General features: G+C 52.2%; 1 protein-coding gene across 3 annotated transcripts; it reads left to right on the top strand.

Annotated features, from left to right (window-relative positions):
* The first annotated feature begins 2 nt into the window (after positions 1–2).
* KYAT1 (kynurenine aminotransferase 1) lies at positions 3–23,059 on the top strand. Of its 3 annotated transcripts, XM_023744456.1 has the most exons (13): positions 3–139; positions 13,063–13,257; positions 15,947–16,005; positions 16,918–17,065; positions 19,256–19,405; positions 19,487–19,573; positions 19,788–19,916; positions 21,309–21,429; positions 21,726–21,802; positions 21,928–22,017; positions 22,118–22,304; positions 22,381–22,460; positions 22,947–23,056. In XM_023744456.1, exons 2-13 carry the CDS (start codon positions 13,162–13,164, stop codon positions 23,004–23,006), a joined length of 1,284 nt encoding a protein of 427 aa, XP_023600224.1. In that variant the 5' UTR covers positions 3–139; positions 13,063–13,161; the 3' UTR covers positions 23,007–23,056. The 3 variants fall into 3 exon arrangements, with proteins under 3 accessions (XP_023600224.1, XP_023600223.1, XP_023600225.1); XM_023744455.1 differs by having other exon boundaries at positions 22,381–23,059; XM_023744457.1 differs by lacking the exon at positions 13,063–13,257 and having other exon boundaries at positions 11–139; positions 22,381–23,059.
* Positions 23,060–24,324: the final 1,265 nt, after the last annotated feature.

The raw sequence follows: 24,324 nt of genomic DNA, 5'->3' as shown, positions 1-24,324 counted from the left end.
ACCCCCGTCCTCTCCCCGCCGACGCCATGTTGTTTGGGGGCGGAAGTAGCGGAGCCCCGGCTCGGCCCCTTTAAAGGGACAGGGACGGTCCTAACCTTCGCGGAGTCCTTGGTGACTGGGAGAAGCGGCGGGCGCAGAGGTGAGTAGCTGATCTTGCTGAGCATTGCTGCCCCGACGTAAGTGCCGAGGCCGGAGGGTGTGGTAACCGGTGCCGAGCTGGATGGTGCCAAAGTGCGCGCCGCACTTGGTGCTGCTGTAATAGCAGATCGGCTGCCGCAAGGCTCCCCCGCCGGGAGCCGCCGGCGGGAATGAATCGCGCGCGCTTCTCGCTGCCCCGCACTCTGGTCCTGCCGCACCACATCCCCTCCCCACCCCGGAGTAGACGGGTGCGGAAGGTCGAGCAGAGCCGGTCCTGGAACCGGGTCCGGACTCCAGCTCTGCAGCTCTGAATCGCGAGTCCTCGCAGTTCCCAGCCGAATAAGAGTAACGGTGACCACGTTAAACAATAATCCATACGGTGGCGTACTGTGCAGCTACTGAAATGAAAACTGTTCAGTACGCACGAATGCAGGACGACTTCCAAGATACTTTAGATTAAAAAAAAAAGGAGCAAAAAGTAGAACAGCGTTGGTCGGCGCTGCCGTTTCAGGAGCGTGTGTGTGGGGTTAGGTGTCGGCGAGTGTGTGCATCGCCCCTCCGCTAAGATGCACGGGGAGCGAGCCGTGGTGGCCCCGGGCAGAAGGGGGACTCTGGGTACCCGGGAAGGGGGAAGAAGTTACGACCACGTGCACAGGTTGGTTATTTAAACAGGAGGATGGTGACGGTGATAACAGCTCCTCTCTCGGGCGCTGAGCCAGCGCCTGGTCTCAGCTCTCCTGCTGGGAGGACTGACCGTTCCCTGTTATTAGGGGCGGAAACTGGCCGGGAGAGGTTGGATCTTAGTAATATCATAGCCAGCGAGTGGAGGAACGGGAATGTGAGCCCTGGAGGATTTTATACTAATACCTGTTAGGTCGCCGGAGGAGGAACGCAGGAGGCCAGAATGTCGAGGGATTAGGAATTTATTCGATCCATGCACACCAGGTGGCTGAGCCTGGATGGCTCCAGCGCCCAGTGAGGGGGTCAGCGGCTTTTAAAGACTTTTGGTGGGCTCTTTCTGGGCGGAGACCGGGAGGGGAGAGGATGGAATGTGGTCTCAGCAAAGGGGATGCCCACAGTGAAATGGCCTGAAAAGCCAGTTCCCAGGGGAGGGGTGTCGATTCAGTTATTTGATCAGACCTAACAATGCCCACATTTCTGGCCTATCCACTCCCTAGAGAAGCTTTTTTGTTATCAACCATACAAGGCGGGCCTGGGCCCAGCACACAGGTGCCCATTACCTGTTATTGGCTGCTTACAGAGTGAACAAGTGGAACAAACAGGATGAAGACAGGCAAACATTGGAGGCCAGATTCCAGACTGGAGTCCAAGGCTGGCCCCTTCCCAGCCTCGGCACAGTGGCCCTGACCCCCACGTCCCCACCTATAAAAATGAAAACCAGGGCCACAGTGGCTGACACAATGCTCCCACCTGCCCTGCTTTGTGCTTTACATGCAGATTAGCCCCATTTCACAGAGAAGAGCAGAGGAAGGTGCCCCCACAGGGTCCCCACAAGGCCTCACTAGTGCAGTGACAGAACCCCAGCAGTTCGCCTCTGTGATGGGTGCTGCGGTGGCTCGGGCCCTGATGGAGTCAAAGAGGGCTTCTCAGATAAGGGCCCTGTTGATCTGTGACTGAGAGATGCATAGATGTCTGGGAGGAGAAATGATGAGGCAGGAGCAGCGATTTTCAACCGGTGTGGCGCAAGAATTTTAAAAACATGCAATACCTGACTATTTAGTCAGGGGTACTGACCTCTTACCTTAGATTGTGAAATAAAAAAATGACAACAGCCCTGGCTGGTGTTGCTCGGTAGTTAGAGTGCCGGCCTGCACACTGAATGGTCAAGGGTTTGATTCCTGTCATGGTCAAGGGTATGTGCCTGGGTTGCAGGTTCCCTCCCTGCCCCCAGTTGGGGGGTGTGCCCGAGGCAATCAGTCGATGGGCTCTCTCACATCGATGTTTCTCTCCCCCCCTTCTTCCCTCCCTTGCTTTATTTGGCCCGAGGGCCAGACACTTCCCACCCCTGGACTAAAGGCTCAAGCAGAGACTCGCTCATACCTGCAGGTAACTGACAGGATAGATGATGCAGCTTAGAAACATTCCGTCTGGCTTCTGTGTGAATGGCTCTTTCCTCCTGGAGAGAATCACTTCACATGGCAACATCTGTGGCTTCCCACCCTCCACTCCACACTTAGCTCCCATAACTCCAAGGAGGAGGACTCCCTGGTTTTAGATTCAGGTGGGGGTGACAAAGAAACACGGGAGAGCAATGAGAAAGTCCTTCACACCGATGACCCCTCCCCCCCCCCCGCCTTCGTTCGGCCCCCAGAGTGGCAGTCAACTTGCTGACACTCTGCCCATGTAAATAGAAGTGTCAGCGCAGGAGGCTCCTGCTGTCACCTGGGTGCTCAGGGTGCCAGTGTGCCGAACATCTGGCTGGGCATGGCGCCTCCCTTCCGTAGCCAGCAGCCCAGGGTCACTCCAGCTGCAGTGGGCGAGGAGTCACTCTGCCCGAACAAGATGTGGGCACTGCCAGCTCCCTGAAAAAGTTCCCAAACGCTCATCTTACCTCCTGGTCCCGGGGCAGTGGTTCGAGCTTTGAATTGACCATTGGGGTCCTTCTGTGCTCTTCTAGGGCTGTGACTTTGCATAAGTCATTTCCCTGCTTAGAGCCTCCGTTTCTCCATCTGTAAAACTGATGTGACTCTCTCTAAATACTATATATACATATATTTCCTCCTCACGTGTAAAACTGCCCTAATGAGTGACATTTCAGGAGGAATAAGGAGCGGGGTACCTACTGTGTGTCTCACTCAGAGTCCCACCCACCAACCCCGCTGGAGGCCCAAGAACCTGCAGTCTGGGCTCCAGAAGTCATTTCTCCTTTGCCAATTCCAAGCCCGGGAGGACCTATATATAAGTCAGTGTGCTTGTCGGAGCTCCCCAATCAGGCTGTCACCTCCCTCGGGACAGTTTTTCACAAAACCCTTGCCTTATAGGGACTCTGGGTTTTTAGATCCCCCACCTCCCCCAAAAACAGGATTCAGTATCTGACAAGAGATTTTGTTAACCTGCTCGGGTTAACTAACTTTATGGGGAAGCCTTCAGTTTAAATATTAACAGTGCATAGGTATGCAGGTTACTGTGGGCCAGGACCTGTGCTAACTGCTTTCTGTGGTGATTGCACTGTAATTGTCCCCATTGGACAGATGAGGAAGCTGAGCCTAGAGAGGACCAAGGTCTGGTACTAGTTTAGAGAGGAGCTGGGATCAGTTTACCCACGTGCAAGCCAGAGTCCAAGCGTTCACCTTCTGTGATTGTTCAGGTAACAGACTGGCCTTGCCTGGGCATGGGACCCTCTCCCCAGCAGAGCCGTGGGCGGTGTTTCTCAGTAACTAGGAAGCTCCTGGCATTTTGAGCCCACGAACGCTATACAGCCTTGTAGCCTCTGGATAGATGGGCCCAATACAGAACTGACTCCAAATACCCCGTGTGAAATACTTAAGCATTTAGCACAGGTCCTGGCCCACAGTGACCTGCATACCCATGCACTGTTAATATTTAAACCTAAGGCTTTCCATAAACCAAATGTCCTTATTGCATAGAGTTACTTGGTGAGGTGAGGCAGCCTGCAAAGCCAAAATCACCTGCCTGTCCCTTGAAAGCTGCCAAGCAGGAAGGAAGCTGGACAAGGCGTGGCGCCTGTCCCCGCGGGCCGGCCGAGGGTCTCCCACAGGCAGGGGAGCAGATAGAGGCAGCTGCACCCACCTCCTGAAAGGGAGTTTTGGAAAAGAGGTTGGACTTTGGAGACAGGAGAACCAGGATTTGAATTCTAGCTCACGCTCCCACAGCTGAGTGAGCTTTGTTCATTCTCCTCTTGGGAGCCAATAGGGATAGCAATGCCTGCCTAGCAGACTGCCGTGACGATTAGGGACTTTAGCACTGAGGTCAGGCGCATAGTAGGTGCTCTCTGAGTTCAGAGAAGGGCCCAGGTGGACACTGAAAGCTTCGGAGAGGAGGCAGAGCTGGGGCTGGGCCCTGCCAGGAGGATTGGATCGGAGGGCATGCCAAGCAGGGGTACAGCTTGAGCAAAGGTGGGTGATGTCTAGTCAAAGGCAAAGGATTGACATGTTCGGAAGAGGAGAGAACATAGAAACCGCAGAGTCTGGATTCAGGCCTGCTGCAACGTCCAGGCTGAGGAGGCATTGGGCCAGTGGTTCTCAACCTTCTGGCCCTTTAAATACAGTTCTTCATGTTGTGACCCAACCATAAAATTATTTTCGTTGCTACTTCATAACTGTCATGTTGCTACTGTTATGAATCGTAATGTAAATATCTGATATGCAGGAAGGTCTTAGGCGACCTCTGTGAAAGGGTCGTTCGACCACCAAAGGGGTCGAGACCCACAGGTTGAGAACCGCTGCATTAGACTCTATCTGGCATCAACGCAGGCTGCTTGGCAAGGCTGGTCCAACGGGAGGTGTGGCTCACGTCACAGTATTGGTCACTGAGGCATTTCCCTAGAGATCATGCACCTGTCGGTCACCAGTCATGGTGACTTCTGGCCAAGAAGGTGGCCAGTAGCTGCTCAGGCTGATGGAGGCATGTGTTGGGGCGGACACTGACCGCTGGCCACCAGCCCCTGGCCTGGCAGCAAGGAAGCCTGGGCTCTTAGATGCCTGGGCAGCCGCAGTAGAGGGTCCTAAGGGTCATCTGGTGCCGTCCAGGCGGGTTTGGCCTCCTGAGCGCTTCCCCCCCTCCCCTCCCCCAGCTGCCTGCATGGCTGCACTTCGCCATGGACTGATGTTTAATAATAATAGTGATGACATTGTTGAACGTTGACTGCCGGGCACCACGCTAAGTGATTTCATGTGTTACCTCATTGACGTCTCGCTACAGCCCTATGAGGCAGGCATATTATTGTTCTTATTTCAGGAAGTATTCCCAGAACGGTTTAGTAATTTGCCTAAGTCACAGCTAGTCAACGGCTTCAGCCGAGTTCTGTCTGATTTCAGAGCTTCAGTCTCTCTGTTGTTTTTTTTAAATCAAACTGTATAGTAGTTTATATGACCCCAATCCCAAAGAATGCCATGGTTAATAATTTAGTGGTGCCCCTGAAAACATCCGTATGCACAAACATATACGTAATTAAGCAGTTCTTGCTTTGCACGGTTCTGATATGGACGAGTTCCAGGTACCACCACTTAAAATAAATTTTAACTTTAGTTAATTTTTAGTTAAAGAATTAATTTTTTTTTGCACCAGGGACACCAGTTCCTCAACACGGTTTGAATTTCAGCTGCTGTGTTATATTAACTATGGGTAGTTGCGTAAAGTGTGGATTTCACTGCCAGAGCTTCAGTCCACAGGTGTGCATAATGGTCAGTGACCAACCACATCACTTCTTTCTAAGCCTGTTTTTTTTAAAGGTATTATTTTCTTTTTCTTTTTTAATATATTTTTATTGACTTCAGAGAGGAAAGGAGAGGGAGAAAGAGAAAGAAACATCAATGATGAGAGAGAATCATTGATTGGCTGCCTCCTGCACGCCCCCTGCTGGGGATCGAGCCCACAACCCGGGCATGTGCCTTTGACTGGAATCAAACCTGGGACCCTTCAGTCCGCAGGCGGATGCTCTATCCACTGAGCCACACCAGCTAGGGCCGAAGTCTGTTATTCATTGGTCACCATGCATGTCATTCAGTTCACCTCTAGACAGCAAAGCACATAGTTAGTTGTGTTGCTGCCTGTCTCCCAGAGATAAACCCAGGTGACATTTTACAAACGCAGATCATCAAAAGAGGGGATTGGCCAACAAAGATGAAAGTGCAGTAAAGAAAGGCAGAGTGATAACCCTGAGAATGAACTTGGATCACGCCCTGGCCGGGCAGTTCGGTTGGTTAGAGCGTCAGCCCCAGACATCAAGGTTGCAGGTTTGATTCCCCAGTCAGGGCACATTCAAGTACCAACCAATGAATGCAGAAATACGTGTAACAACAAATCGATGTTTCTCTCTCTGTGTCTCTGTCTCTCAAATCATTTTTTTTAAAAATTTGCATCAAACGTAGAAGCAGCGATTAAATAAATAGCTGACTCTAGGAATGTGGACACTTCAACTATTCACTGTTCCAGAAACTGGAGATATAAACTCTAGATATGCAGCCAGGGAAACATGCTGAAGGCAAGTTTATTGACATAAATGTTGAAAACGCTTCTGGCGAAAAGGATAAAGTGTACACATCGGTGGCATTAAGTGTGTTCACAACATTGTGCAACCACTGCCTCTGTCTAGTTTCAAAACTTTTTCATTTCCCCAGAAAAACAGACCATCCTCCCTCAACAAACATTCCACATTCCTCCCCCCACCCCCTGGCAGCTAATCTGCTCTGACTCTGGCTTTCCCTACTCTGGATGTAACCTATGAAGGTCGTCATATAATACGTGACCTTTGGGTCTGGCTTCTTTCTCTTAGTATATTGTTTTAGAGCAGTGGTTCTCAACCTTCCTAATGCCGCGACCCTTTAATACAGTTCCTCATGTTGTGGTGACCCCCAATTTCATTGTTACAAATTGAACATAATTAAAGCATAGTGATTAATCACAAAAACAATATTTAATTATATATATGTTTTCCGATGGTCTTAGGCGACCCCTGTGAAAGGGTCGTTCGACCCCCAAAGGGTCACGACCCACAGGTTGAAAACCGCTGATCTAAGGTGTAGCAGGGATGGTAGCATGTTCTTTCTTATGGCTAAGTAACATTCCATCGTATGGCTATGCTACAATTTACCCATGCATCTGTTGAAGGACTTTTGGGTTGTTTTCACCTTTTCGTTACACGAATAATGCTGCTATTAACATTCACATACAAGTTTCAGTGTGAACGTATGTCTTCATTTCTTTTCATTATATGCCTAGGAGTGGAATCACTAGGTCATAGGTAAACTCTGTGTTTGGACTTTCTAAAAATTAAAAACATGTGCATCAAAGGACATTATCAAGAATGGGACCAAGACCATTGATTCATTTTGAATTAATTTTTGTAGGTGGATTGAGGTAGAGGTCTAACTTCATTCTTTTGCATGTGGCTATCCAGTTGTCCTGGCACCATTTGTTGAATAAGAGATTGTTTTTTCCCCCATTGAATGACCTTGGCACCCTTGTTCAAAAATCAATTGGCTATGCCCTAGCTGGTTTGGCTCAGTGGATAGAGTGTCGGACTGCGGACTGAAGGGTCCCGGGTTTGATTCCAGTCAGGGCACACGCCTGGGCTGCGGGCTCGATCCCCAGTAGGGGGTGTGCAGGAGGCAGCTAATCAATGAGTCTCTCTCATCATTGATGTTTCTCTCTCTCTCCCTCTCCCTTCCTCTCTGAAATCAATAAAGAAATATATTTTTAAAAAAGTGATGGAATCCTGCCTGTAAGGTGCAGGGCAGGCTGCCTGGCACAGAAAAAGTGTACAGTACATAAAAGGCCATGGTCATTACCCTTAGGACAGACCTCAGGGCTAGAAAGGGGTTGGCCGGGGAAGACCTGCTTCCTGGAGAGGAGGGGTGAGGCACAGGGAGTTGGAGGTACGGATGGCCTGGGAAAGGCTGAATGAGTTGAATGAGTGCCAGTGAAGGAGGTCCCACTGGAGTCCCTGGGTCAGCCTGTCAGTGGGAGAACGCTGGGCTGGAGGCCAGCAGTCCGGCCTCAAGGTGGATCTATACCAGCCCGCTCCCCTCCGTGGGAAAGTCTTCCTGCACCCAAGTGTGTGGAGCAGCGGGAGCCCCGGCTAGACAGGGCTGGCTCTGCGTGCCCCCTGCTGGCGGCTTCGAGAACAGCAAACCCACGACAAGTCCTTGCCTATCTATGGGGGATGTCAAAGACCGGGCGGTGTTGCTGGGTGAAGGCAGCCCAAGTGCCCACCTGTGCCCTCCCTGCCCTTAGCTGGGACCCCAGTGGTTTCTCCCTCCCCTTCGAATTCCTGGAAACTGCCCCCACCACACCCACATGCTCACAAACACAGACAGATATGTGCACATGCTCAAGTGACACGCTCGTATTTGCACGTGAAGTCACAGCCACACATGGGTTTACCTACGTTCAAGGTCACATTAAGACTTCCATGGCCCCTTTCTCCGTTAGAAAAGAAATAAAAGTTATATTTTACAACTGTGTTGCTATGTAAAGAATGAATAGCATCCAGGCTGAATTCATTATTATATATTCATTATTGTTATATTCTCTCTTTTTTTCTTATTTTAAAATAAATTAAGATGAAAACATTTTCATGGGCCCCTCAAAGTATGGCGGGCCCTTGGACTATGCCTTCTGAGAAGGTCTGATGGAGAAGTCAGCCCTGCCAGCAAACACGAGCGGGTTCACACACATCTAGCCCCTCGTGCCATAGTATATCCACTCCATGACTGTTCATAAAGTTCCCAAGCTATTGTTAACATCAGCCATTTCCTGGGCCCTTTTCTGTGCCAGGCGCTAAGGGACCTGCTTTCCGTGAATTCCCGTATTTTATTTCCTTGATAGAGAGGGAAATGGACATGCGGAGACGTGACGTGACTCGCCTCCGGTCAGACCGCAGGGGTCCTCATGACACCAAAGCCCGTGTTGTCATCATCTCCCAAGGGCCTGGGCCTGGGTGGGCACCAAGGGTTCAGTGATGCTCACTCCCTTGCCCACAGACTCTCCTGGGCACACACACCGCCCCCCGCCCTGGCGGTCTCCTGCAGCGAAAGCCCCACCCTAGTGTCCATGCCCAGCCCCAGGGCAGTGAGCCTGGCCTTCTATGGAGCCAGGTGGCCCGGATACCTCCAGCCCCAAGAGTCAGCAGGGCCCAAAGAGGCTGAGGGGCTGAGACTGTGGCAGGGAAGTGGGCAGGGCCACGAGCAGGGACCTTGTCCAGTGTTCGCATGTCTGCCGTGCCGGGGCAGCGGGTGGTGCAGGCCCTCCTCCAGCCTCTGGAGCTCAATATTCGTAGTAGTTGCTACTTTATCATGGTTACCATGTCCTTGCCTGGCAATGCAGGCGAGGACAGCACCTGTTTCCGGTGACATGGGTTCAGTCCGTGCCGCAGTGCCTGGCGCTGAGTGAGTTCCTGCTACCCACCCACTGCAAGCCAGAGAACGAGAAAGGCATGACTTAGGGCAGAGGAGGTGTAGTCGCTTTAGGAGAAAGGACAGGATTGATAGACGTGGAGCCATGTGGGCGAGGGTGTCAGAGAGGACCAGCCAGCGGCACCCCCAGATTTGAACCAGGTGGTTGGGCGGCGGCGGAGGGTCCCTGGAGGACTGAGTACTTCTGGGCGAGTCAGCAGGACATCAGGCCCAGGACAGGGGCGGCGACCTGCCTTCTCCCAGCGCAGGGAACCAGCATCCCCTTCGCCCAGGAGGGTCCCCTGCAAATCCCATGTCCTAAGACAGTGATGGCGAACCTTTTGAGCTCGGTGTGTCAGCATTTTGAAAAACCCTAACTTAACTCTGGTGCCGTGTCACATATAGAATTTTTTTGATATTTGAAACCATAGTAAAACGAAGACTTATATTTTTGATATTTATTTTATATATTTAAACGCCATTTAACAAAGAAAAATCAACCAAAAAATGAGTTCGCGTGTCACCTCTGACACACGTGTCATAGGTTCGCCATCACTGTCCTGAGAAAACCCTCAATTCCAGGCAGGCGGGCCAGTTGGTCCCCCAGAACACCCAGCAGGCACAGGGCGCCAACTGTGGCCTGCACTGGGCTCAGACCTGGGCTCAGACCTGGCTGAGTGAGGCCGAAGCACGCTGACGCCATCTCCTGAGGTGACACACCGTGGACTGTCCCTCCTCAGATAACAATCACACCGCCCTTTCCTGCTCCCAGCTCTGGTGCTTGGCCTCAGGGGCCAGGGAGCGCTTCCTCAGGATGCCCCTGGGAACTGACTCAATTCTGAGAAGCGAGCGGGTGGACTCTGGCCGGACTGATTGCTCAGCTCCTGGAAACTCCCGGCTCCCTCCCGCCCCGGGGCCTTGGCACCACTCTCTCCGCGGGACACGCTTTCCCTCCCGGCTTGGAGGCCACATTCTCCTGGGAGCCCTGCCTGACTCCCACAGGACTGGGCCGGTGCCCACAGCGCCCTCGAGAGCAGCCCCCTGCCCCTAAACACCCACTCCGTCTCCAGGGCTGGGCCGGACCCCCTCCGAGGAAAGAGGAAGGAGGGAGGCTGGAAGGAAGAGGCTCCGACTGCGGGGCAGTTCTCAGAAAGTCCCAGCAAAGCCGATGGGAGCCCTGGAGCGCCGTGTCTGCCAGCTACAGCCCGTCTCGCCGTCCAGGCCCAGCCCTGGAGGCTTGGCCTCGGTGCTAAGGGCACAGCTGTCCCCTCAGTCACATCAGAGAGACACATGCCCATGGCTACCGCAAGGCACTGCCTTTTTTTTTTTTTTTTTTTGGCCGTGGCAATTAAAAAAAAACCTGCTTTATTAAGATATAACAATGCACGCACCATGTAATTCAGCCATATAAAGTGTGCTATTCGGTGGTTCATAGTATGTTCACATTTGTGCAATCATGACCACAAGCTAATTTTAGAACATTTTCATCGGCCAAAAAGATACGCCGCACCCATTATCAGGGATTCCCTATTCCCATCCACCCCTCCACACCCAGACCAAGGCAATCACTGATCTACTCTCTGTCTCTGTAGGTTTGCCTGTTTCATATTAGTGGAATCACATAATTTGAATTATTATCTGAGTGTGATTATTATCTGAGGAGGGACATTCCACGCTGTGTCACCTCGGGAGATGGCTCCTCTCACTTAGCACAGTTTCAAGGTCCACCCAGGTTGCAGCGTTGCAGCGTGTACTCCGCTTCCTCTTACTGTTCGTTGATATTGTATCACATGAATTTACCACATTTTGTTCGTCAATTGATGAGCATTTAGGTTGCTTCCACTTTTTGGCAGTTACGAGTAATGATGCTTATGAACATTCATGTTCAAGTTTTTGCGTGGACATGTTTCCATTTCTCTTGGGTAGATATGTAGGGTTGGAATTGCTGGGTCTAATGGGAGCTCTATAGTTAACATTTTAGGGAACTTCTAGGGTGTTTTCCATTTCCAGAAGCAGTGTACAAGGGCTCCAATATCTCAACATCTTCAAACACAATTATACATCGTCTTTGTTATAGCAGCCATCCTACTGGGTGTGCAGTGGCATCTTTTCCTTTTTTTTTTTTCATATCCTCAAGTGAGGATTTTTTTAAACTTATTTTTCTTTTCCTTTTTAAATTCTTTTTAAAAATATATTTTATTGATTTTACAGAGAAGAAAGGAGAGGGATCGAGAGTTAGAAACATCGATGAGAAACCGATCAGCTGCCTCCTGCACGCCCCCTGCTGGGGATCAAGCCTGCAACCAACGTACATGCCCTTGAGTAGAATCAAACCCGGGACCCTTCAGTCCTCGGGCTGGCGCTCTATCCACTGAGCCAAACCAGGCAGGGCTGCAGTGGCATCTTAATGGGACATTTCCCTAATGACTAATGATGTTGAGCATATTTTCATGTGCTTATTAGTCATTTATACATTATGATTTCAAGTACTTTCTCCCATACCATGGGTTGTCTTCTCACTTTCTTGATGGTATCCTTTGAGGCACAAAAGTTTTTCATTTCAATGAAGTCTAATTTATCTGTTGTTTTTCTTCTGTTGCTTGTACTTTTGATGTACATGAGAGACCATCTTCTAACTCAAGGTCACAAATGTGTACTCCTGTTTTCTTCTAGGAGTTTTATAATTTTAGCTTTCACATGTAGGTCTGTGGTCCACTTCGAGTTCATTTCTGTGTATGATGTGAGGTGGGGTTCCAAGTTTATACTTTTGCATGTGGACATCCAGTGGTCCCCACACAATTTGCTGAAAAGGTGATTCTTTTCTTATTGAATTTTCTTGCCACTCTTGCCAAAAAGCAATTGACCATGCAAGTGAGAGTTTATTTCTGGACTCTCAGTTCCACTCCATTGATGTATATGTCTATCCTTGTGCCAGTACCATACTTTCTTGGTTCCTGTAGCTTTTTTTAGTAAATGATGTGCAGTGAGTCCTCCAATATTTTTCTTCTTTTTATAGGCTTTGACCTTTTAAATGTGTGTCTGCTAAGTCTCTTTTGATATATGGTGCCCCAGGTTTTCCCTCCCTTGTATTTTATTTGTTGAAGAAACAGGGTCATTTGTTTTATGGTAGTTCCATCCGTCTGAGTCTGCTGGAACATTTTATTTCAGAACATTTTCATCAGGCCAAAAAGATACCCTGGAGCCATGATCAGGCACTCCTCCTTCCCTGATTGTATCTCTGTGGTGTCTCTTAACATGTTCTTCTGACTCTTTTTAAAGTATATATATTTTATTGATTTTTTACAGAGAGGAAGGGAGAGGGATAGAGTTAGAAACATCGATGAGAGAGAAACATCTATCAGCTCCCTCCTGCACACTCCCTACTGGAGATGTGCCCGCAACCAAGGCACCTGCTGTTGACCAGAATCGAACCTGGGACCCTTCAGTCCGTAGGCCGATGCTCTACCCACTGAGCCAAACTGGTTAGGGCCTTCTGACCCTTGTATGTTAATGACCCAGAGGCCTTATTTGATGTAGATTTGATTTTAGCACAAGGATAACAGGCAGGTGGTATGTGTTTCCAGAGTCAGAACATAGAGTTGACTCTGTGATGTGAGGAGCTATTCATGATCTTCACCTGGATCTTTTTTTTTTTAATTTTCATTAGAGGTGATTTACAATTCTAAAGGGTCACCCTGGTTGCTGGGTGTGGGGGTGTCACTGGTGGTTTTGAGGGCTGAGGGATAATCCTACAACAGAGCACGAATTGCTCTGCCTGATGCACAGTGGCCACTCGATAAATACTAGCCCTTATTGTTGTTGTCATTAGAGCTGTGTGTGTGAGACTCAAGCCCTGGGCCGGGGTGTCCGCTCCCTTCTCCTCTGCCCCCGGAGGAGAAGTCGTCAGTGCCCCGAGGCTCTGGGAGGCATGTTCAGGAATTCGGCAGCCATCTCTGTGCACCTGGCGGGGTCCCTGCAGAGAAAGAAGGCTGGAGCTTCCCTCCGCCGGTGCTTGCACCAGACTGTAAGTGCTCTCTGCTGCCTGCGTGGCCCAGGGCCCCGGGAATCTGGCTTGGTCCTGGCTTCAAACCCACGCATGAGCCTCCTCTTTCAGGAAGCCTTCCCTGACTGCACCCTGAATGCGGGTCCCTCCCTTGCCTTTGCTTCTAATCTAGCACTTGTAGCTCTGCATCTGAATGGTTGCTTGGTGCTGCTGCCTCCCCATCACCCGCTGCGCCCAGCCCATGTTGGGTACACAGTCGGTGCTCAGTAAACGCTCACTGAATGAATACAATATGTGTCAGCCTGAGAACAGGCACTGCTGCCTCACTGGCCAAGAGCTGTGTGACATACTCGAAGGTCACTCCTTTGAGCACCCCAAGTTTCTGCAGTCCCCCATTATTTTTATCTCCTTCCTAAACGCATTCACCTCCTTTTTCTCTCTGTGTGCCCCTGCACCCCTCTATTCTTTCCCACCCCAACCCTCCTCAAACTTCCCCCACTCCAACTTCTATTCCCCTCTCCCCACACTGTTCCTGACTCATCTTTGCCTTTTTTTAAATATGATGCATTCCTAATTCAAAAGTAATTTGTCGTATCATTGTATCCAGGATGCCATCAATTGTGAGGTGCACTGTTGTTTTTTGGACAAGTGAAGGGGGAAAATGCCATTCAAACTCGTGCTATAGATTGTAAGACATCCAAATTCAGAGAAAGTACAATGCAAAACAATGCACACATCAGAACCCATTGGATATGGTATGATCTCCATGCGAAAAACCTGGAAGCAGAAAAGCATACACGTGAAATTAAATCACCTATAATGTTGCCCCTTCATATAGAACCTTTGTTAACATTTTGATATATTTCCTTCCAAACTTTTTTCTACTCATAGAGCGTCATAGAAAAAAGTGTATGTATATACAAATATATGCTAGGGTATGTTTTTTATAAAACATCATATTATTTTGTAGCCTGTTTTACTGATGTCAGCATGTCACATTGATAAATATCCTCCTAAAATGTAATTTTCTTCCACATTTTTTAGTCATAAAAAGAAAACATTTATTTTAGAAAATCTGGCCCTGGCTACCCTGGGTAGTTCAGTTGGTTAGAACATTATCCCAACATGCCAAGGTTTCGGGTTCGATTCCCAGTGAAGGGCACATATAAGAATCAACCAATGCCTGGCCAGCATGGCTCAGTGGTTGAGCGTCAACCTATCAACCAGGAGGTCACGTTTTGATTCCCAGTCAGGTTGCGGGCTCTATCCCCAGTAGGGGGGGTGCAGGAGGCAGCTGATCAGTGATTTTGCCTCATCATTGATGTTTCTCTCTCTCTCTCTCCCTCTCTCTCTCTCTCTCTCTCTCTCTCTCTCTCTCTCCCTTCCTCTCTGAAGTCAATAAACATATATTTAAAAAAAAGAATCAACCAATGAATGCATAAATCAGTGGAACAACAAATTGATCGATATTTTTCTCTCTCTCTCTTCCCCCTTTCCTCTCTCTAAACTCAATCAATATATAAAAAATTTAAACTATTTTGACATGTACTGAGCGCCAGGCCTGGTGATGGGTGTCGGGGATTCAGTGAAGGGACGGTGCCAATGTCAGCAAAGCACCTACTAGGTGCCATCCCCATGCTGGGCTCTCTTGGAATCGCTCACATTGGCAGGACTCTCGGGCTATGGGAAAACCTGGCCCATCTACAGAGGGTCCCGGGTCCTTGGGGACAGGGGCCTGGTGCTAGCAGCCCTGACCAGGGTCCTGTCCGGCCCCTCCTCTGACCGTGGGCAGGTCCTGAACCTCTCTGAGCCCCATGTCTTCATCTGCAGAGGGGAGGTTATCATGGCACCTCTGATAGGGACGCTGTGGGGACAGTGCGAGACCAGGAGAAACAGGAGGGGCTCCCTGTTAGCACAGCAGGTGCAGGAGAACATGAGAGACCTGGCTCTGCTCCCTGCCAGCCGCGAGACTCACAAACCTGCTGAGAGAGGGACCCCGAGCCCACGCTCCCATTCTGCCGATGGGAGACTGAGGCCAGGAGGAGCTCTGTCACCTGGCCGGTGTCGGGGCACCTGTGGATGAGGAGGACGCTGCCCTGGAGGGAATACAGGGGAAGGAGGGTGGCTGGAGAAGGGCCTGAGCCCCCCAGAACGGAGCCAGTTCACCGGAGTCAGAACATGGCCTCATCTCCAACAGGCCTGGGTCTGAGTGTACTTGTTGTGTGACCTTGAACACCTCACTCCCACCCGGTTTTCTCATCTCTAAGATGGGCCCAGCCAGATGGTTCTGAGAAGCGAGTGAAGAGCGCGGCCACAGTCCCCTGTGCACAGAAGCCGCCACTGTCACTGTTGCCATGATCCCTCCCCTGCTCTCACCCGCCCCTCCACCCCCCACTCCTGCCTCCTGCTCCTGCTCCTCAGCCCCAGCCTGTCCTGAGTCAAACTTTAACCTGATGGATAGGCTGTGGAGCCAGCCTGGCAGGGGGGGCAAGACCGGCAGAGCCTGCTGAAATGCAGAGTCTGGAGGGCGGAGGGCGCAGGTGGGGGAGGCGGCTGGAGCCCTGCTGTGAGTGCTGATCTCCGCCTCCTCCTGGGGAGTGGTGGGCAGGGCTGTGTTGAAGGTGGTGGCTCTGGAACGGCTCCCTGTCTTCCTAGAGGCCCAGGTTGCAGTACCTCCTCCACTCTGACTTTCCATTTGCTCTGTTTCCAGCTCACCATGGCCAAAAGGCTGCATGCACGAAGGCTGGAAGGGATCGACCACAACCCGTGGTGAGTGGGCAGGCGCCGGGGAGGTGTGGGGGTGCCCCTCGGTCGTGGGGGCAGGACAGGGCTGGAGGTCCCAGTCCTAGGTCTGCAGAAACTCAACGGAACCCAGGACAGTCAGGTTTGCGGCCACAGCCCACGAGAGGCGAGTCCTGAAGCAGAGGCTTGGGTCCCAAACTCAGCTTCTCCCCGCTTGGCACTGGCACTGGGGCCCCTGACACCTGCCCGGACCCCCAGCTCCCCAGCTGCAAAAGGGAGATAATTTCATTTCTCTCGAACGGCCTTGGGAGGTTAAGACAAAATACTGCATGATAGCAATAGGCTACCCAGGCACAGGCTGGGGGCTTTTTAGGGGCTGTTTTATTTCACACTTCGGACAGAGTGAGTCACGCTAGGAAGGTAAGATGCAGGTGCTCTTCACTGGACATAAGCTGAGATTAAGCTCCTTTCTTCACCGACTTGTTCTAAATATGGGAGGGTCCGTGCCCACTGTTACTGGCGATAGATGGATGCAGTGGGAAGACGTGTGAGGAAGAGTTCATGATCTTCCGGCCACACCCGACCTGGGCCTGGAACATAGAGACACCTCTGTACTTAAAAAGATTGTTGGCTGTTTTTTTTATACACAACACGGGAAGATTCTTTCTTTCAAACTGCCCCCGTGTACAGAACTTTGTGTTTTGCGAAGATCTTCCTCCTCCATCTTCTCCTTCGATGCTCCATGGTGTTTGGGATGAGGGAGCCAGGCCCAAGTTCCCTGTAGAGTCTGGCTGATCCTCAAACTGCCCCCCTCCCTCCTCTCTGTGCAGCAGACTAGGCAGCCTGGTGGCCCATTTTGCTCACCCTGCCTTGGAAACAGGTGGAAGTCCAGGTCGGGTGGAGGGAGGGGCTGGTGCCGACTCTCCATTTGTTGCCCAGGGTGGAGTTCACCAAACTGGCCAGTGAGTATGATGCTGTGAACTTGGGACAAGGCTTCCCCGACTTCCCGCCTCCAGACTTCGCCGTGGAAGCCTTTCAGCACGCCGTCAGCGGGGACTTCATGCTCAACCAATATACGAGGGCATTTGTGAGTCTCCCCGTCCCTCCCGGGCCCCTGGACACAGGCTTCTGATGAGCCCGGGGAAGGAGGGGGAAGAGCCCAGGATACTCAGTCCAGCCAGAGTTCAGTGTTCACTGAGTATGTCCTCTGTGTCGGGCTCTGGCTGGGACAGCTCATGGTCTGGGAAGAGGCAGACGAAAACCAAGGGGAAAAAAAACACACAAAAAAAAACACCAGAAAACAAAGGCAGTTGATATGTGGTGATGGAGGAAAATGGGGCAGGAAGAAGGGGGGATCAGAGAAGGCTGCCTGGAGGAGGTGACACGTAAGCGGAGCCCTGAAAGACAAGCTACTAATTGATTTGACTCTAAATTCCAACGCTTTCTGTAAAGGGCCACAGAGTAGCTATTTGCCAACCCTGGGAGTAGAACAATGGTTCTTCAACGTTGGTGTGCGTCGGAATTGTCAGGAGGCATGTTCCCTCCAAGTCCACCATCCAGGGACAACCACTGCCAACAATTTGCCACTTTGCTTAGAGTGTTCAGACCTTTAAACTTTTAACCTTTAAAAATGCTTACATAAAAAAACATACACACATGCTTATATACCTATGTGTGAGACTTGTGTGTAACACCAATGGACTCAGACTATAAATAACATTCTGTAACGTGTTTATTTCCATAAACAGCATGACAACTTGCCCTGTCCAAAGAGCCCCCGTTCTTTTTCATGGCTGCATAGTATTCCATTGCCTCGATGTGCCATGATTTGCTTGACCAGCTCTGCCCTGCTGGGCTGGCTTGGGTATCTTACTGTTATGAACGGTGTCACAGTAAATAGCTCTGTGTGTGTCTCTTTGTGCAGGTGGGTGAGTGTTTCTCTCGGATACATCCCTTGAAGTAAAACTAGAGAACTAAAGGGCATAAGCATCTAAGCACATGGTCGATATTGTCAGATTGCCCTACAGGAAGGTTTACTCACAGTCCCGGCAACAGACTGGCCTCAGAGCTGGCAGGAAAGTTTATTATTTGGGTGAAAGAAGAACCTTTTGTCTCACTCTTGCCAACCACGGGCATTATCAAGCTTTTAAATACCTGCTAATGGTGACATCATTTTCTTATAATATAGCACCATTTCAATGTTACTTTCATTTGCTTTTCTTCAGTCATTATTCTTTCATATACACATCAGGCTTCCATACTTTTTCTTTTGTGACCTACCTCATTTTTTCATTTGGGTGTGTACCTCTATCTTGTTGCTTCATAAGAACTCTTTATATATTAAATATCTTACCTGATTTTCTTACCTTGCATTGTTTTTTCTCTTTGTCTTTCAAGTGTGCTCCTGGTATATTTTGCTGTACAGAAATTTTTCATTTTTATGTGGTCAAACCTGGTTTAGTGGGTTATTTGGTTAAATTCTCCATCTTTAGTTTCAGTTTCTTGCCTCACTTGGCTTAGCCTCGAGGGTTTTGTAAGTGTCCTCAGCAAACGAGTGTACGACCCAGTCTTCCTCTCCCAATGGGATCCTTTCAAAGCTGTGGCACAAAACCCTATTCCTGCACTTCATCTGCGTGACCTTGGGCAAGTCCTTTCCTTCTTCTGGGTCTCTGTTTTTCTACCTGCCAAATGGTGGGAATCAAATAATGCCTTTCTTGCCCTAGCCAGTTTGGCTCAGTGGATAGAGTGTCGGCCTGTGGACTGGAGGGTCCCGGGTTCGATTCCACTCAAGGGCACATGCCTGGGTTGTGGGCTCGATTCCCAGCAGGGGGCATGCAGGAGGCAGCCGATCAATGATTCTCTCTCATCATTGATGTTTCTCTCTCTCCCTCTCCCTTCCTCTCTGACATCAATTAAAAAAAAAAAAATAGTGCCTTTCTTGCAAGGTTGCTGGGAGGATCAGATGGCACGAATGTGCGCCTTGAACTTAAAAGGAGGTGTTCTAGGTGTGGAGCTGCCACTGCTCTGGCGGCTGTGTTGGGCTGTGCCCCACAAAGGCGCGCGCTCTGTCTGGTTCCCCACCATACCCCAGCCCTGGGCACTGGGCTGGCACAGAACAGGTCATGGCAGGTGTTACGGGGGAGATTAAAGGACTCACCCCACAGGAGCTGACTTTGCCCCAGGCCTGCCCCTAGAAGATGCTCGAATTGCCGGGATGCAGCTGAGCTGGTGGGCGGGCCGAGGCTGAGCCGGGCGGCTGACCCCTCTGTCCTGGCAGGGTTACCCACCACTGACCAAGATCTTGGCCAGTTTCTTTGGGAAGCTGCTGGGACAGGAGATAGACCCTCTAAAGAACGTGCTGGTGACTGTGGGTGCCTACGGGGCCCTGTTCACAGCCTTCCAGGCCCTGGTGGACGAAGGAGATGAGGTGAGTGGGGCAGGGCTGGGGCCTGGTGGGGGCGAGGGGTCAGGGTGATACTGAACTCAGCTCATCTGACCCTTGTACCAGGTCATCATCATCGAGCCTTTTTTTGACTGTTACGAGCCCATGACATTGATGGCAGGGGGTTGCCCTGTGTTTGTGCCCCTGAAGCCGGTGAGAATGCTGGTTGGGGTGAGGGTGGGTAGAGGGGTCCAAGGAGTGTGCTGTGTTGGACCCGAGTGAGGAAGGGAGGGAGGGAGGAAGGGAGGAAGGAAGGAAGGGAAGCCGTTTCTCCAGGATGGGGAGAGGGTGGGGACAGTGGCAGGGGAAGAGGGTCAGATCCTTAGCACTGACTGCCAGGGAAGCAAGTACTGCCGCCCTCTTGCAGACCCCGACCCGGGATGGGGAACTGGATTCCAGCAGCAACTGGCAGCTGGACCCCACGGAGCTGGCCAGCAAGTTCACATCTCGCACCAAAGCCCTAGTCCTCAACACACCCAACAACCCCCTGGGAAAGGTACTGAGACCTTCTGGAGACCCCTCTGCACTGGGTTCAAGCCCACACGCTTACTGATTGCCGCCTCGGGGCCTCAGGTTCTTCCTCTGGAGCAGGAGGGCTGCCTGTGTGAGCTGTGAGGGTGAGAGGGCTGGTGGTGGAGCGGGCTGGGTGCCTCCATACCTACTTCCCCATGGCCCGGAGACAGTGGCTTCACCTCTCGGAGTGTTTTCTCATCTGTTAAATGGGAACATGACAAAACCAGTGTGAAGGAAAACCCAGTCTTCCTCCTGGGTGTCTCCTACACTCACGCACGACTCGCGCACTCACGCTTCTGATACCAGATGGGGGGGTTTCCCACACCAAGCAATTCTGCGACACCTGCCTGGTGCCCTACAATTTAACTCAGTTCAGTTCTGACCCTGTCTTCCTGGAGGGAGCATCCATCCCGCAGGCTAAGGGCTCAGCCTCACGAGACGGCCCCCATGTCACTTCAGATGCCAGTGCCCAAGTCCAGGTGGTCACCTGTGCCCCTGACCAGGCAGCTGGGAATGTGAGCTTCCCATGACCCCCTCCTTGGGTTCAGTTAATTTGCTAGAGCAGCTCCCGGAACTCAGGGAAAACGTTTACCAGCGTATTAAAGAACGTGATAAAGGACGCAGGTGAACGGCCGGATGAAGAGATCCATAGGGCGAGGCCTGGGAGGGCCTCAAGCACAGCAGTGTCTGTCCCCAGGGAGTAGGGCTGCATCACCCTCTCGGGTGCCCAACCCGGAAGCTCTCTGAGCCCCACGTGATTGGGGTTACGGCGACTTCATCACGTAGGCATAACCAATGAGTAACTCCATTTCCAGCCCCTCTCCCTCTCTAGGAAAGTGGGGCTGGAAAATCCAGGCTTCTCATTCCGGCTTGGTCTTTCTAGGACCAGCCCTGCCCAGGACCCCACCCAGAGCTGCCTCATTAGAACAAAAGGTGTTCCCAGCGCTCTTATCACTTAGGCATTTACAAGGGTTTCAGGAGCTCTGTGCCAGGAACCAGGGGCAGAGACCAAAATATATGTTTTTCTCTCTTTTTTTAATATATATTTTTTATTGATTTCAGAGAGGAAGGAAGAGGGAGAGAGAGAAACATCAATGATGAGAGAGAATCATGGATCGGCTGCCTCCTGCACGCCCTCTACTGGGGATCAAGCCCCCAACCCAGACATGTGCCCTTGACCAGAATTGAACCTGGGACCCTTCAGTCCCCAGGCTGATGCTCTATCCACTGAGCCACACCAGCTCGGGCTATCTTTTTCCGTTAACTCACAGGATCAGTGTTGTGGGGATTCAGTAGGATGGGGCAGAAAGGCTCTGGGTTTGGATGTGCCCTTCACCCCTCTGAGCAGGCCTGTGTGTTTGGGGACGGCCCACAGGTGTTCTCCAAGGCAGAACTGGAGCTGATAGCCCGCCTGTGCCAGCAGCATGACGTGTTGTGCATCACGGACGAGGTCTACCAGTGGCTGGTCTTCGATGGGCACCAGCACATCAGCATTGGTGAGCCCGGCTGGCCAGGGTGCCCCATTCCCCTGGCACAGATAGCATTGAGCCCAATCTGGGAGTCAGCAGCAGGCCTGATGATTAGGGCCTAAGGGTCTGGAGGGAGGCACACAGGTCATGTGACCAGGGGCACCCACCCCAGGCTTGTCATGAGGGTAACCTGGAATAAGTCCTATAAATAGCACGATCGGAGCTCTGAGAGTGAGAGCCTGAGGGCCCCCTGGGGTCCAGCCACCACCCCTTCCCTGCCCCCTCGCCCCATCTCAGCAGCTGTTCTCTTTGGCCTTGGGCAGCCAGCCTCCCTGGCATGTGGGAACGCACTCTGACCATTGGCAGCGCTGGCAAGACCTTCAGCGCCACCGGCTGGAAGGTGAGTCGACAAGGTTAGGGGATTACCCTACCCCCGTGGCCCCTGGCAGGAAAGGTGGCTGGGAATTAAGGACGCCTTTGTCCAGGCCCTGAAAGGCCTTACCCCCACCTGTGTTTGCGGTCTAGGTGGGCTGGGTCCTGGGCCCCGAGAGACTCATGAAGCACCTGTACACGGTGCATCAGAACTCCATCTACCACTGTCCCACGCAGGCCCAGGTGAGGAGGCCAGGGGACCGCACCCGGGGGAGGGAGGGCCCGGCTGGCTCCGGGCCAGGTCAGCCTGACCGGCTTGTGCATCCTCCCCACCCCCCCGCAGGCCGCAGTGGCCGAGAGCCTGGAGCGGGAGCAGCTGCACTTCGGCCAGCCCAGCAGCTACTTTGTGCAGCTGCCGCAGGCCATGCAGCGCAGCCGTGACCACATGGTGCGAAGCGTGCAGTCTGTGGGCCTGAGGCCCGTGATCCCCCAGGGCAGCTACTTCTTCGTCGCGGACATCTCGGACTTCAGTGAGGAATGGCCGGGCTGGGCAGGGTGTGGGGGGCTGGAGGCCGCCCAGGGCTCAGCGTGGCCTCTGTCCCCCAGAGAGCAAGATGCCTGACCTGCCTGGGGCTGCGAACGAGCCCTATGACAGACGCTTCGTCAAGTGGATGATCAAGAACAAGGTGGGCGGGGCCTCTGCCGGGGCCCCCACGTATGGTGTTACAGGCTGTGCACTGCTCCGGGGCTGACCAAGAAGCTAAGGGGCCACACTCCAGCCCAGCCTCTGCCATGAGCCCTGGTACAGGATGGCAAGCAAAGGTGGCGTCTGGGTTGGCAGAACGAATGCCTGGCCTCCCAGGGGCTCAGTCTTGCCATCTGTACAGTGAGGAGTTGGCCCATTAACTCTGTGGTCATCCAGCTCAGAGCTATGATTCTCAGGCTTATTTCCTCTCTGGCTCTGCCCTGACCCCTCTCTTGGCCTCCATGTCCTCTCTGCACACAGGAGGGACGTGGGATGTTCTGGGATTCTTTCCCTCTGACCTTGACATAGCACTGGGGGTGCACATTGGCGCGAACGCTCTTCCCCCACGCCATGAAGCCTCTGCCTCCCGAGAGCCGGGGCTGCTGGGCCGGGAGGCCCCGCTGAGACACGGGCTCCTCCCCCCAAGGGCTTGGTGGCCATCCCGGTGTCCGTCTTTCTACAGCGTGCCCCAGCAGAAGCACTTTGACCACTATATCCGCTTCTGTTTTGTGAAGGTAACAGGCAGGCAGGCTGTCGGAGGGAGGGGAAGCCTCCCCAGCTCCCCTCACCCCCTGGGGGTCTGGTGAGAACAGAGGGACCAATCTGTGTTGGAGCACGATGAATCCACCCTTCGGGCCATGGACAAGAAGCTGCAGAGTGAAGGATGAGCTCGGGGCTGACGGCGCCCTCGGCCTGCTCACCGGGTTGGTCCCTGCGTGCTCTGCAGGGCTCCTTGTCCAGGATTTGGTCCTTCCCACGCTGGGATAGATGGCACTGGTGAACCCCTTTTCTGTGACTCAGGGAACAGCCCTCCTTCTTAGTCTTGGGGGAGTTGGTAGCAACTCCCCACGGTGCCTACAATCCTGTTGCAGAGGTAGGGGAGGCCTGGCCTGGGCCTCTTCCTTGCCCCTCCCTCGTTTAGGTCACAGGGTCTTGGGTCCCTTCTGGCCTCACGAGACTTGGCTGGGACCCCATGGGCAGAGTCCAACAGTGTACTGGCCTTGAGTCCCAGCTCTGACCCCAGCAAAGGCTCAGGCAGCCCTCCCTTTCCTCATCCAAACTTGACCTTGGGAAATTGTCTTTACAGTACTTTTTCTCAGAATAAAATTTTAAGTTATTCAAACCTTTATTGGCTTTACTCTGCTTCACTCTGGTGCTGATCGCTGGTGGGGACTTGGTCAGAGTGGAAGGCACCTCGGTGAACCTCAGATCCTAGCACTTCTCTGTACAATGAGTCCCAGAGAAGAGCGGGGACATGGGACTTGTATGAAGTCACACAGTTAGTTAATGGTAAAACCAGGCCTAGAAGCCAGGGCTCAGATGGTATGTGTTCCTGGTGCTGGGTGTGGGTGTGGGTGTGGGTGTGTGTTTGGGAGATGGGAGCCTCATTTGAGTGTCTGACAGGGACGACCCAGACAGTCCCATCCCCCAGGGGTCAGAGGGGTCAGAGTGCAGGAAGGAGGGCCAGGGCTTACAGTTAGAGGAGGGGGAAGTAGCTAGTGTTTATTGTGTGCCCTCACATGCCCAGCCACTTGGGTGCCCATCATTTCATTAGACACCTCCCTGAGACAGGAATTATTTCTCCATTTTACAAGTGGGGAAACCACTCTGGAAGTGAGGCGACCCGCCCAAGGCCATCCAGCTGGCAAAGGGAGAGTGGGGTTAGACCCTGGGGGTGGGCATCCTAAGGGGAAACAATGACAGCTCCCGGATTCATTGGGAAGGGGTGCCAAGAGACTTATCCTGAAGTTGGATTTGCAGAGCAAGCCCATGGGTTTTGCTTATATAGTTAGTTGGGGGAGCTG

This window comes from Myotis lucifugus, unplaced genomic scaffold, assembly GCF_000147115.1.
Source record: "Myotis lucifugus unplaced genomic scaffold, Myoluc2.0 scaffold_465, whole genome shotgun sequence".
In the NCBI taxonomy this organism is placed as follows: Eukaryota; Metazoa; Chordata; class Mammalia; order Chiroptera; family Vespertilionidae; genus Myotis; species Myotis lucifugus.
This window is presented reverse-complemented; position numbering and strand designations above follow the sequence as displayed.

Bases quoted from the DNA above. Each gene is read 5' to 3' on its own strand.
- KYAT1 (XM_023744455.1), top strand. From the start codon at position 13,162: ATGTTCAGGAATTCGGCAGCCATCTCTGTGCACCTGGCGGGGTCCCTG. The intron at 17,066-19,255 runs GTGAGTCTCCCC...CTGTCCTGGCAG, and splicing joins ACCAATATACGAGGGCATTT to GGTTACCCACCACTGACCAA. The intron at 19,574-19,787 runs GTGAGAATGCTG...GCCCTCTTGCAG, and splicing joins TGTTTGTGCCCCTGAAGCCG to ACCCCGACCCGGGATGGGGA.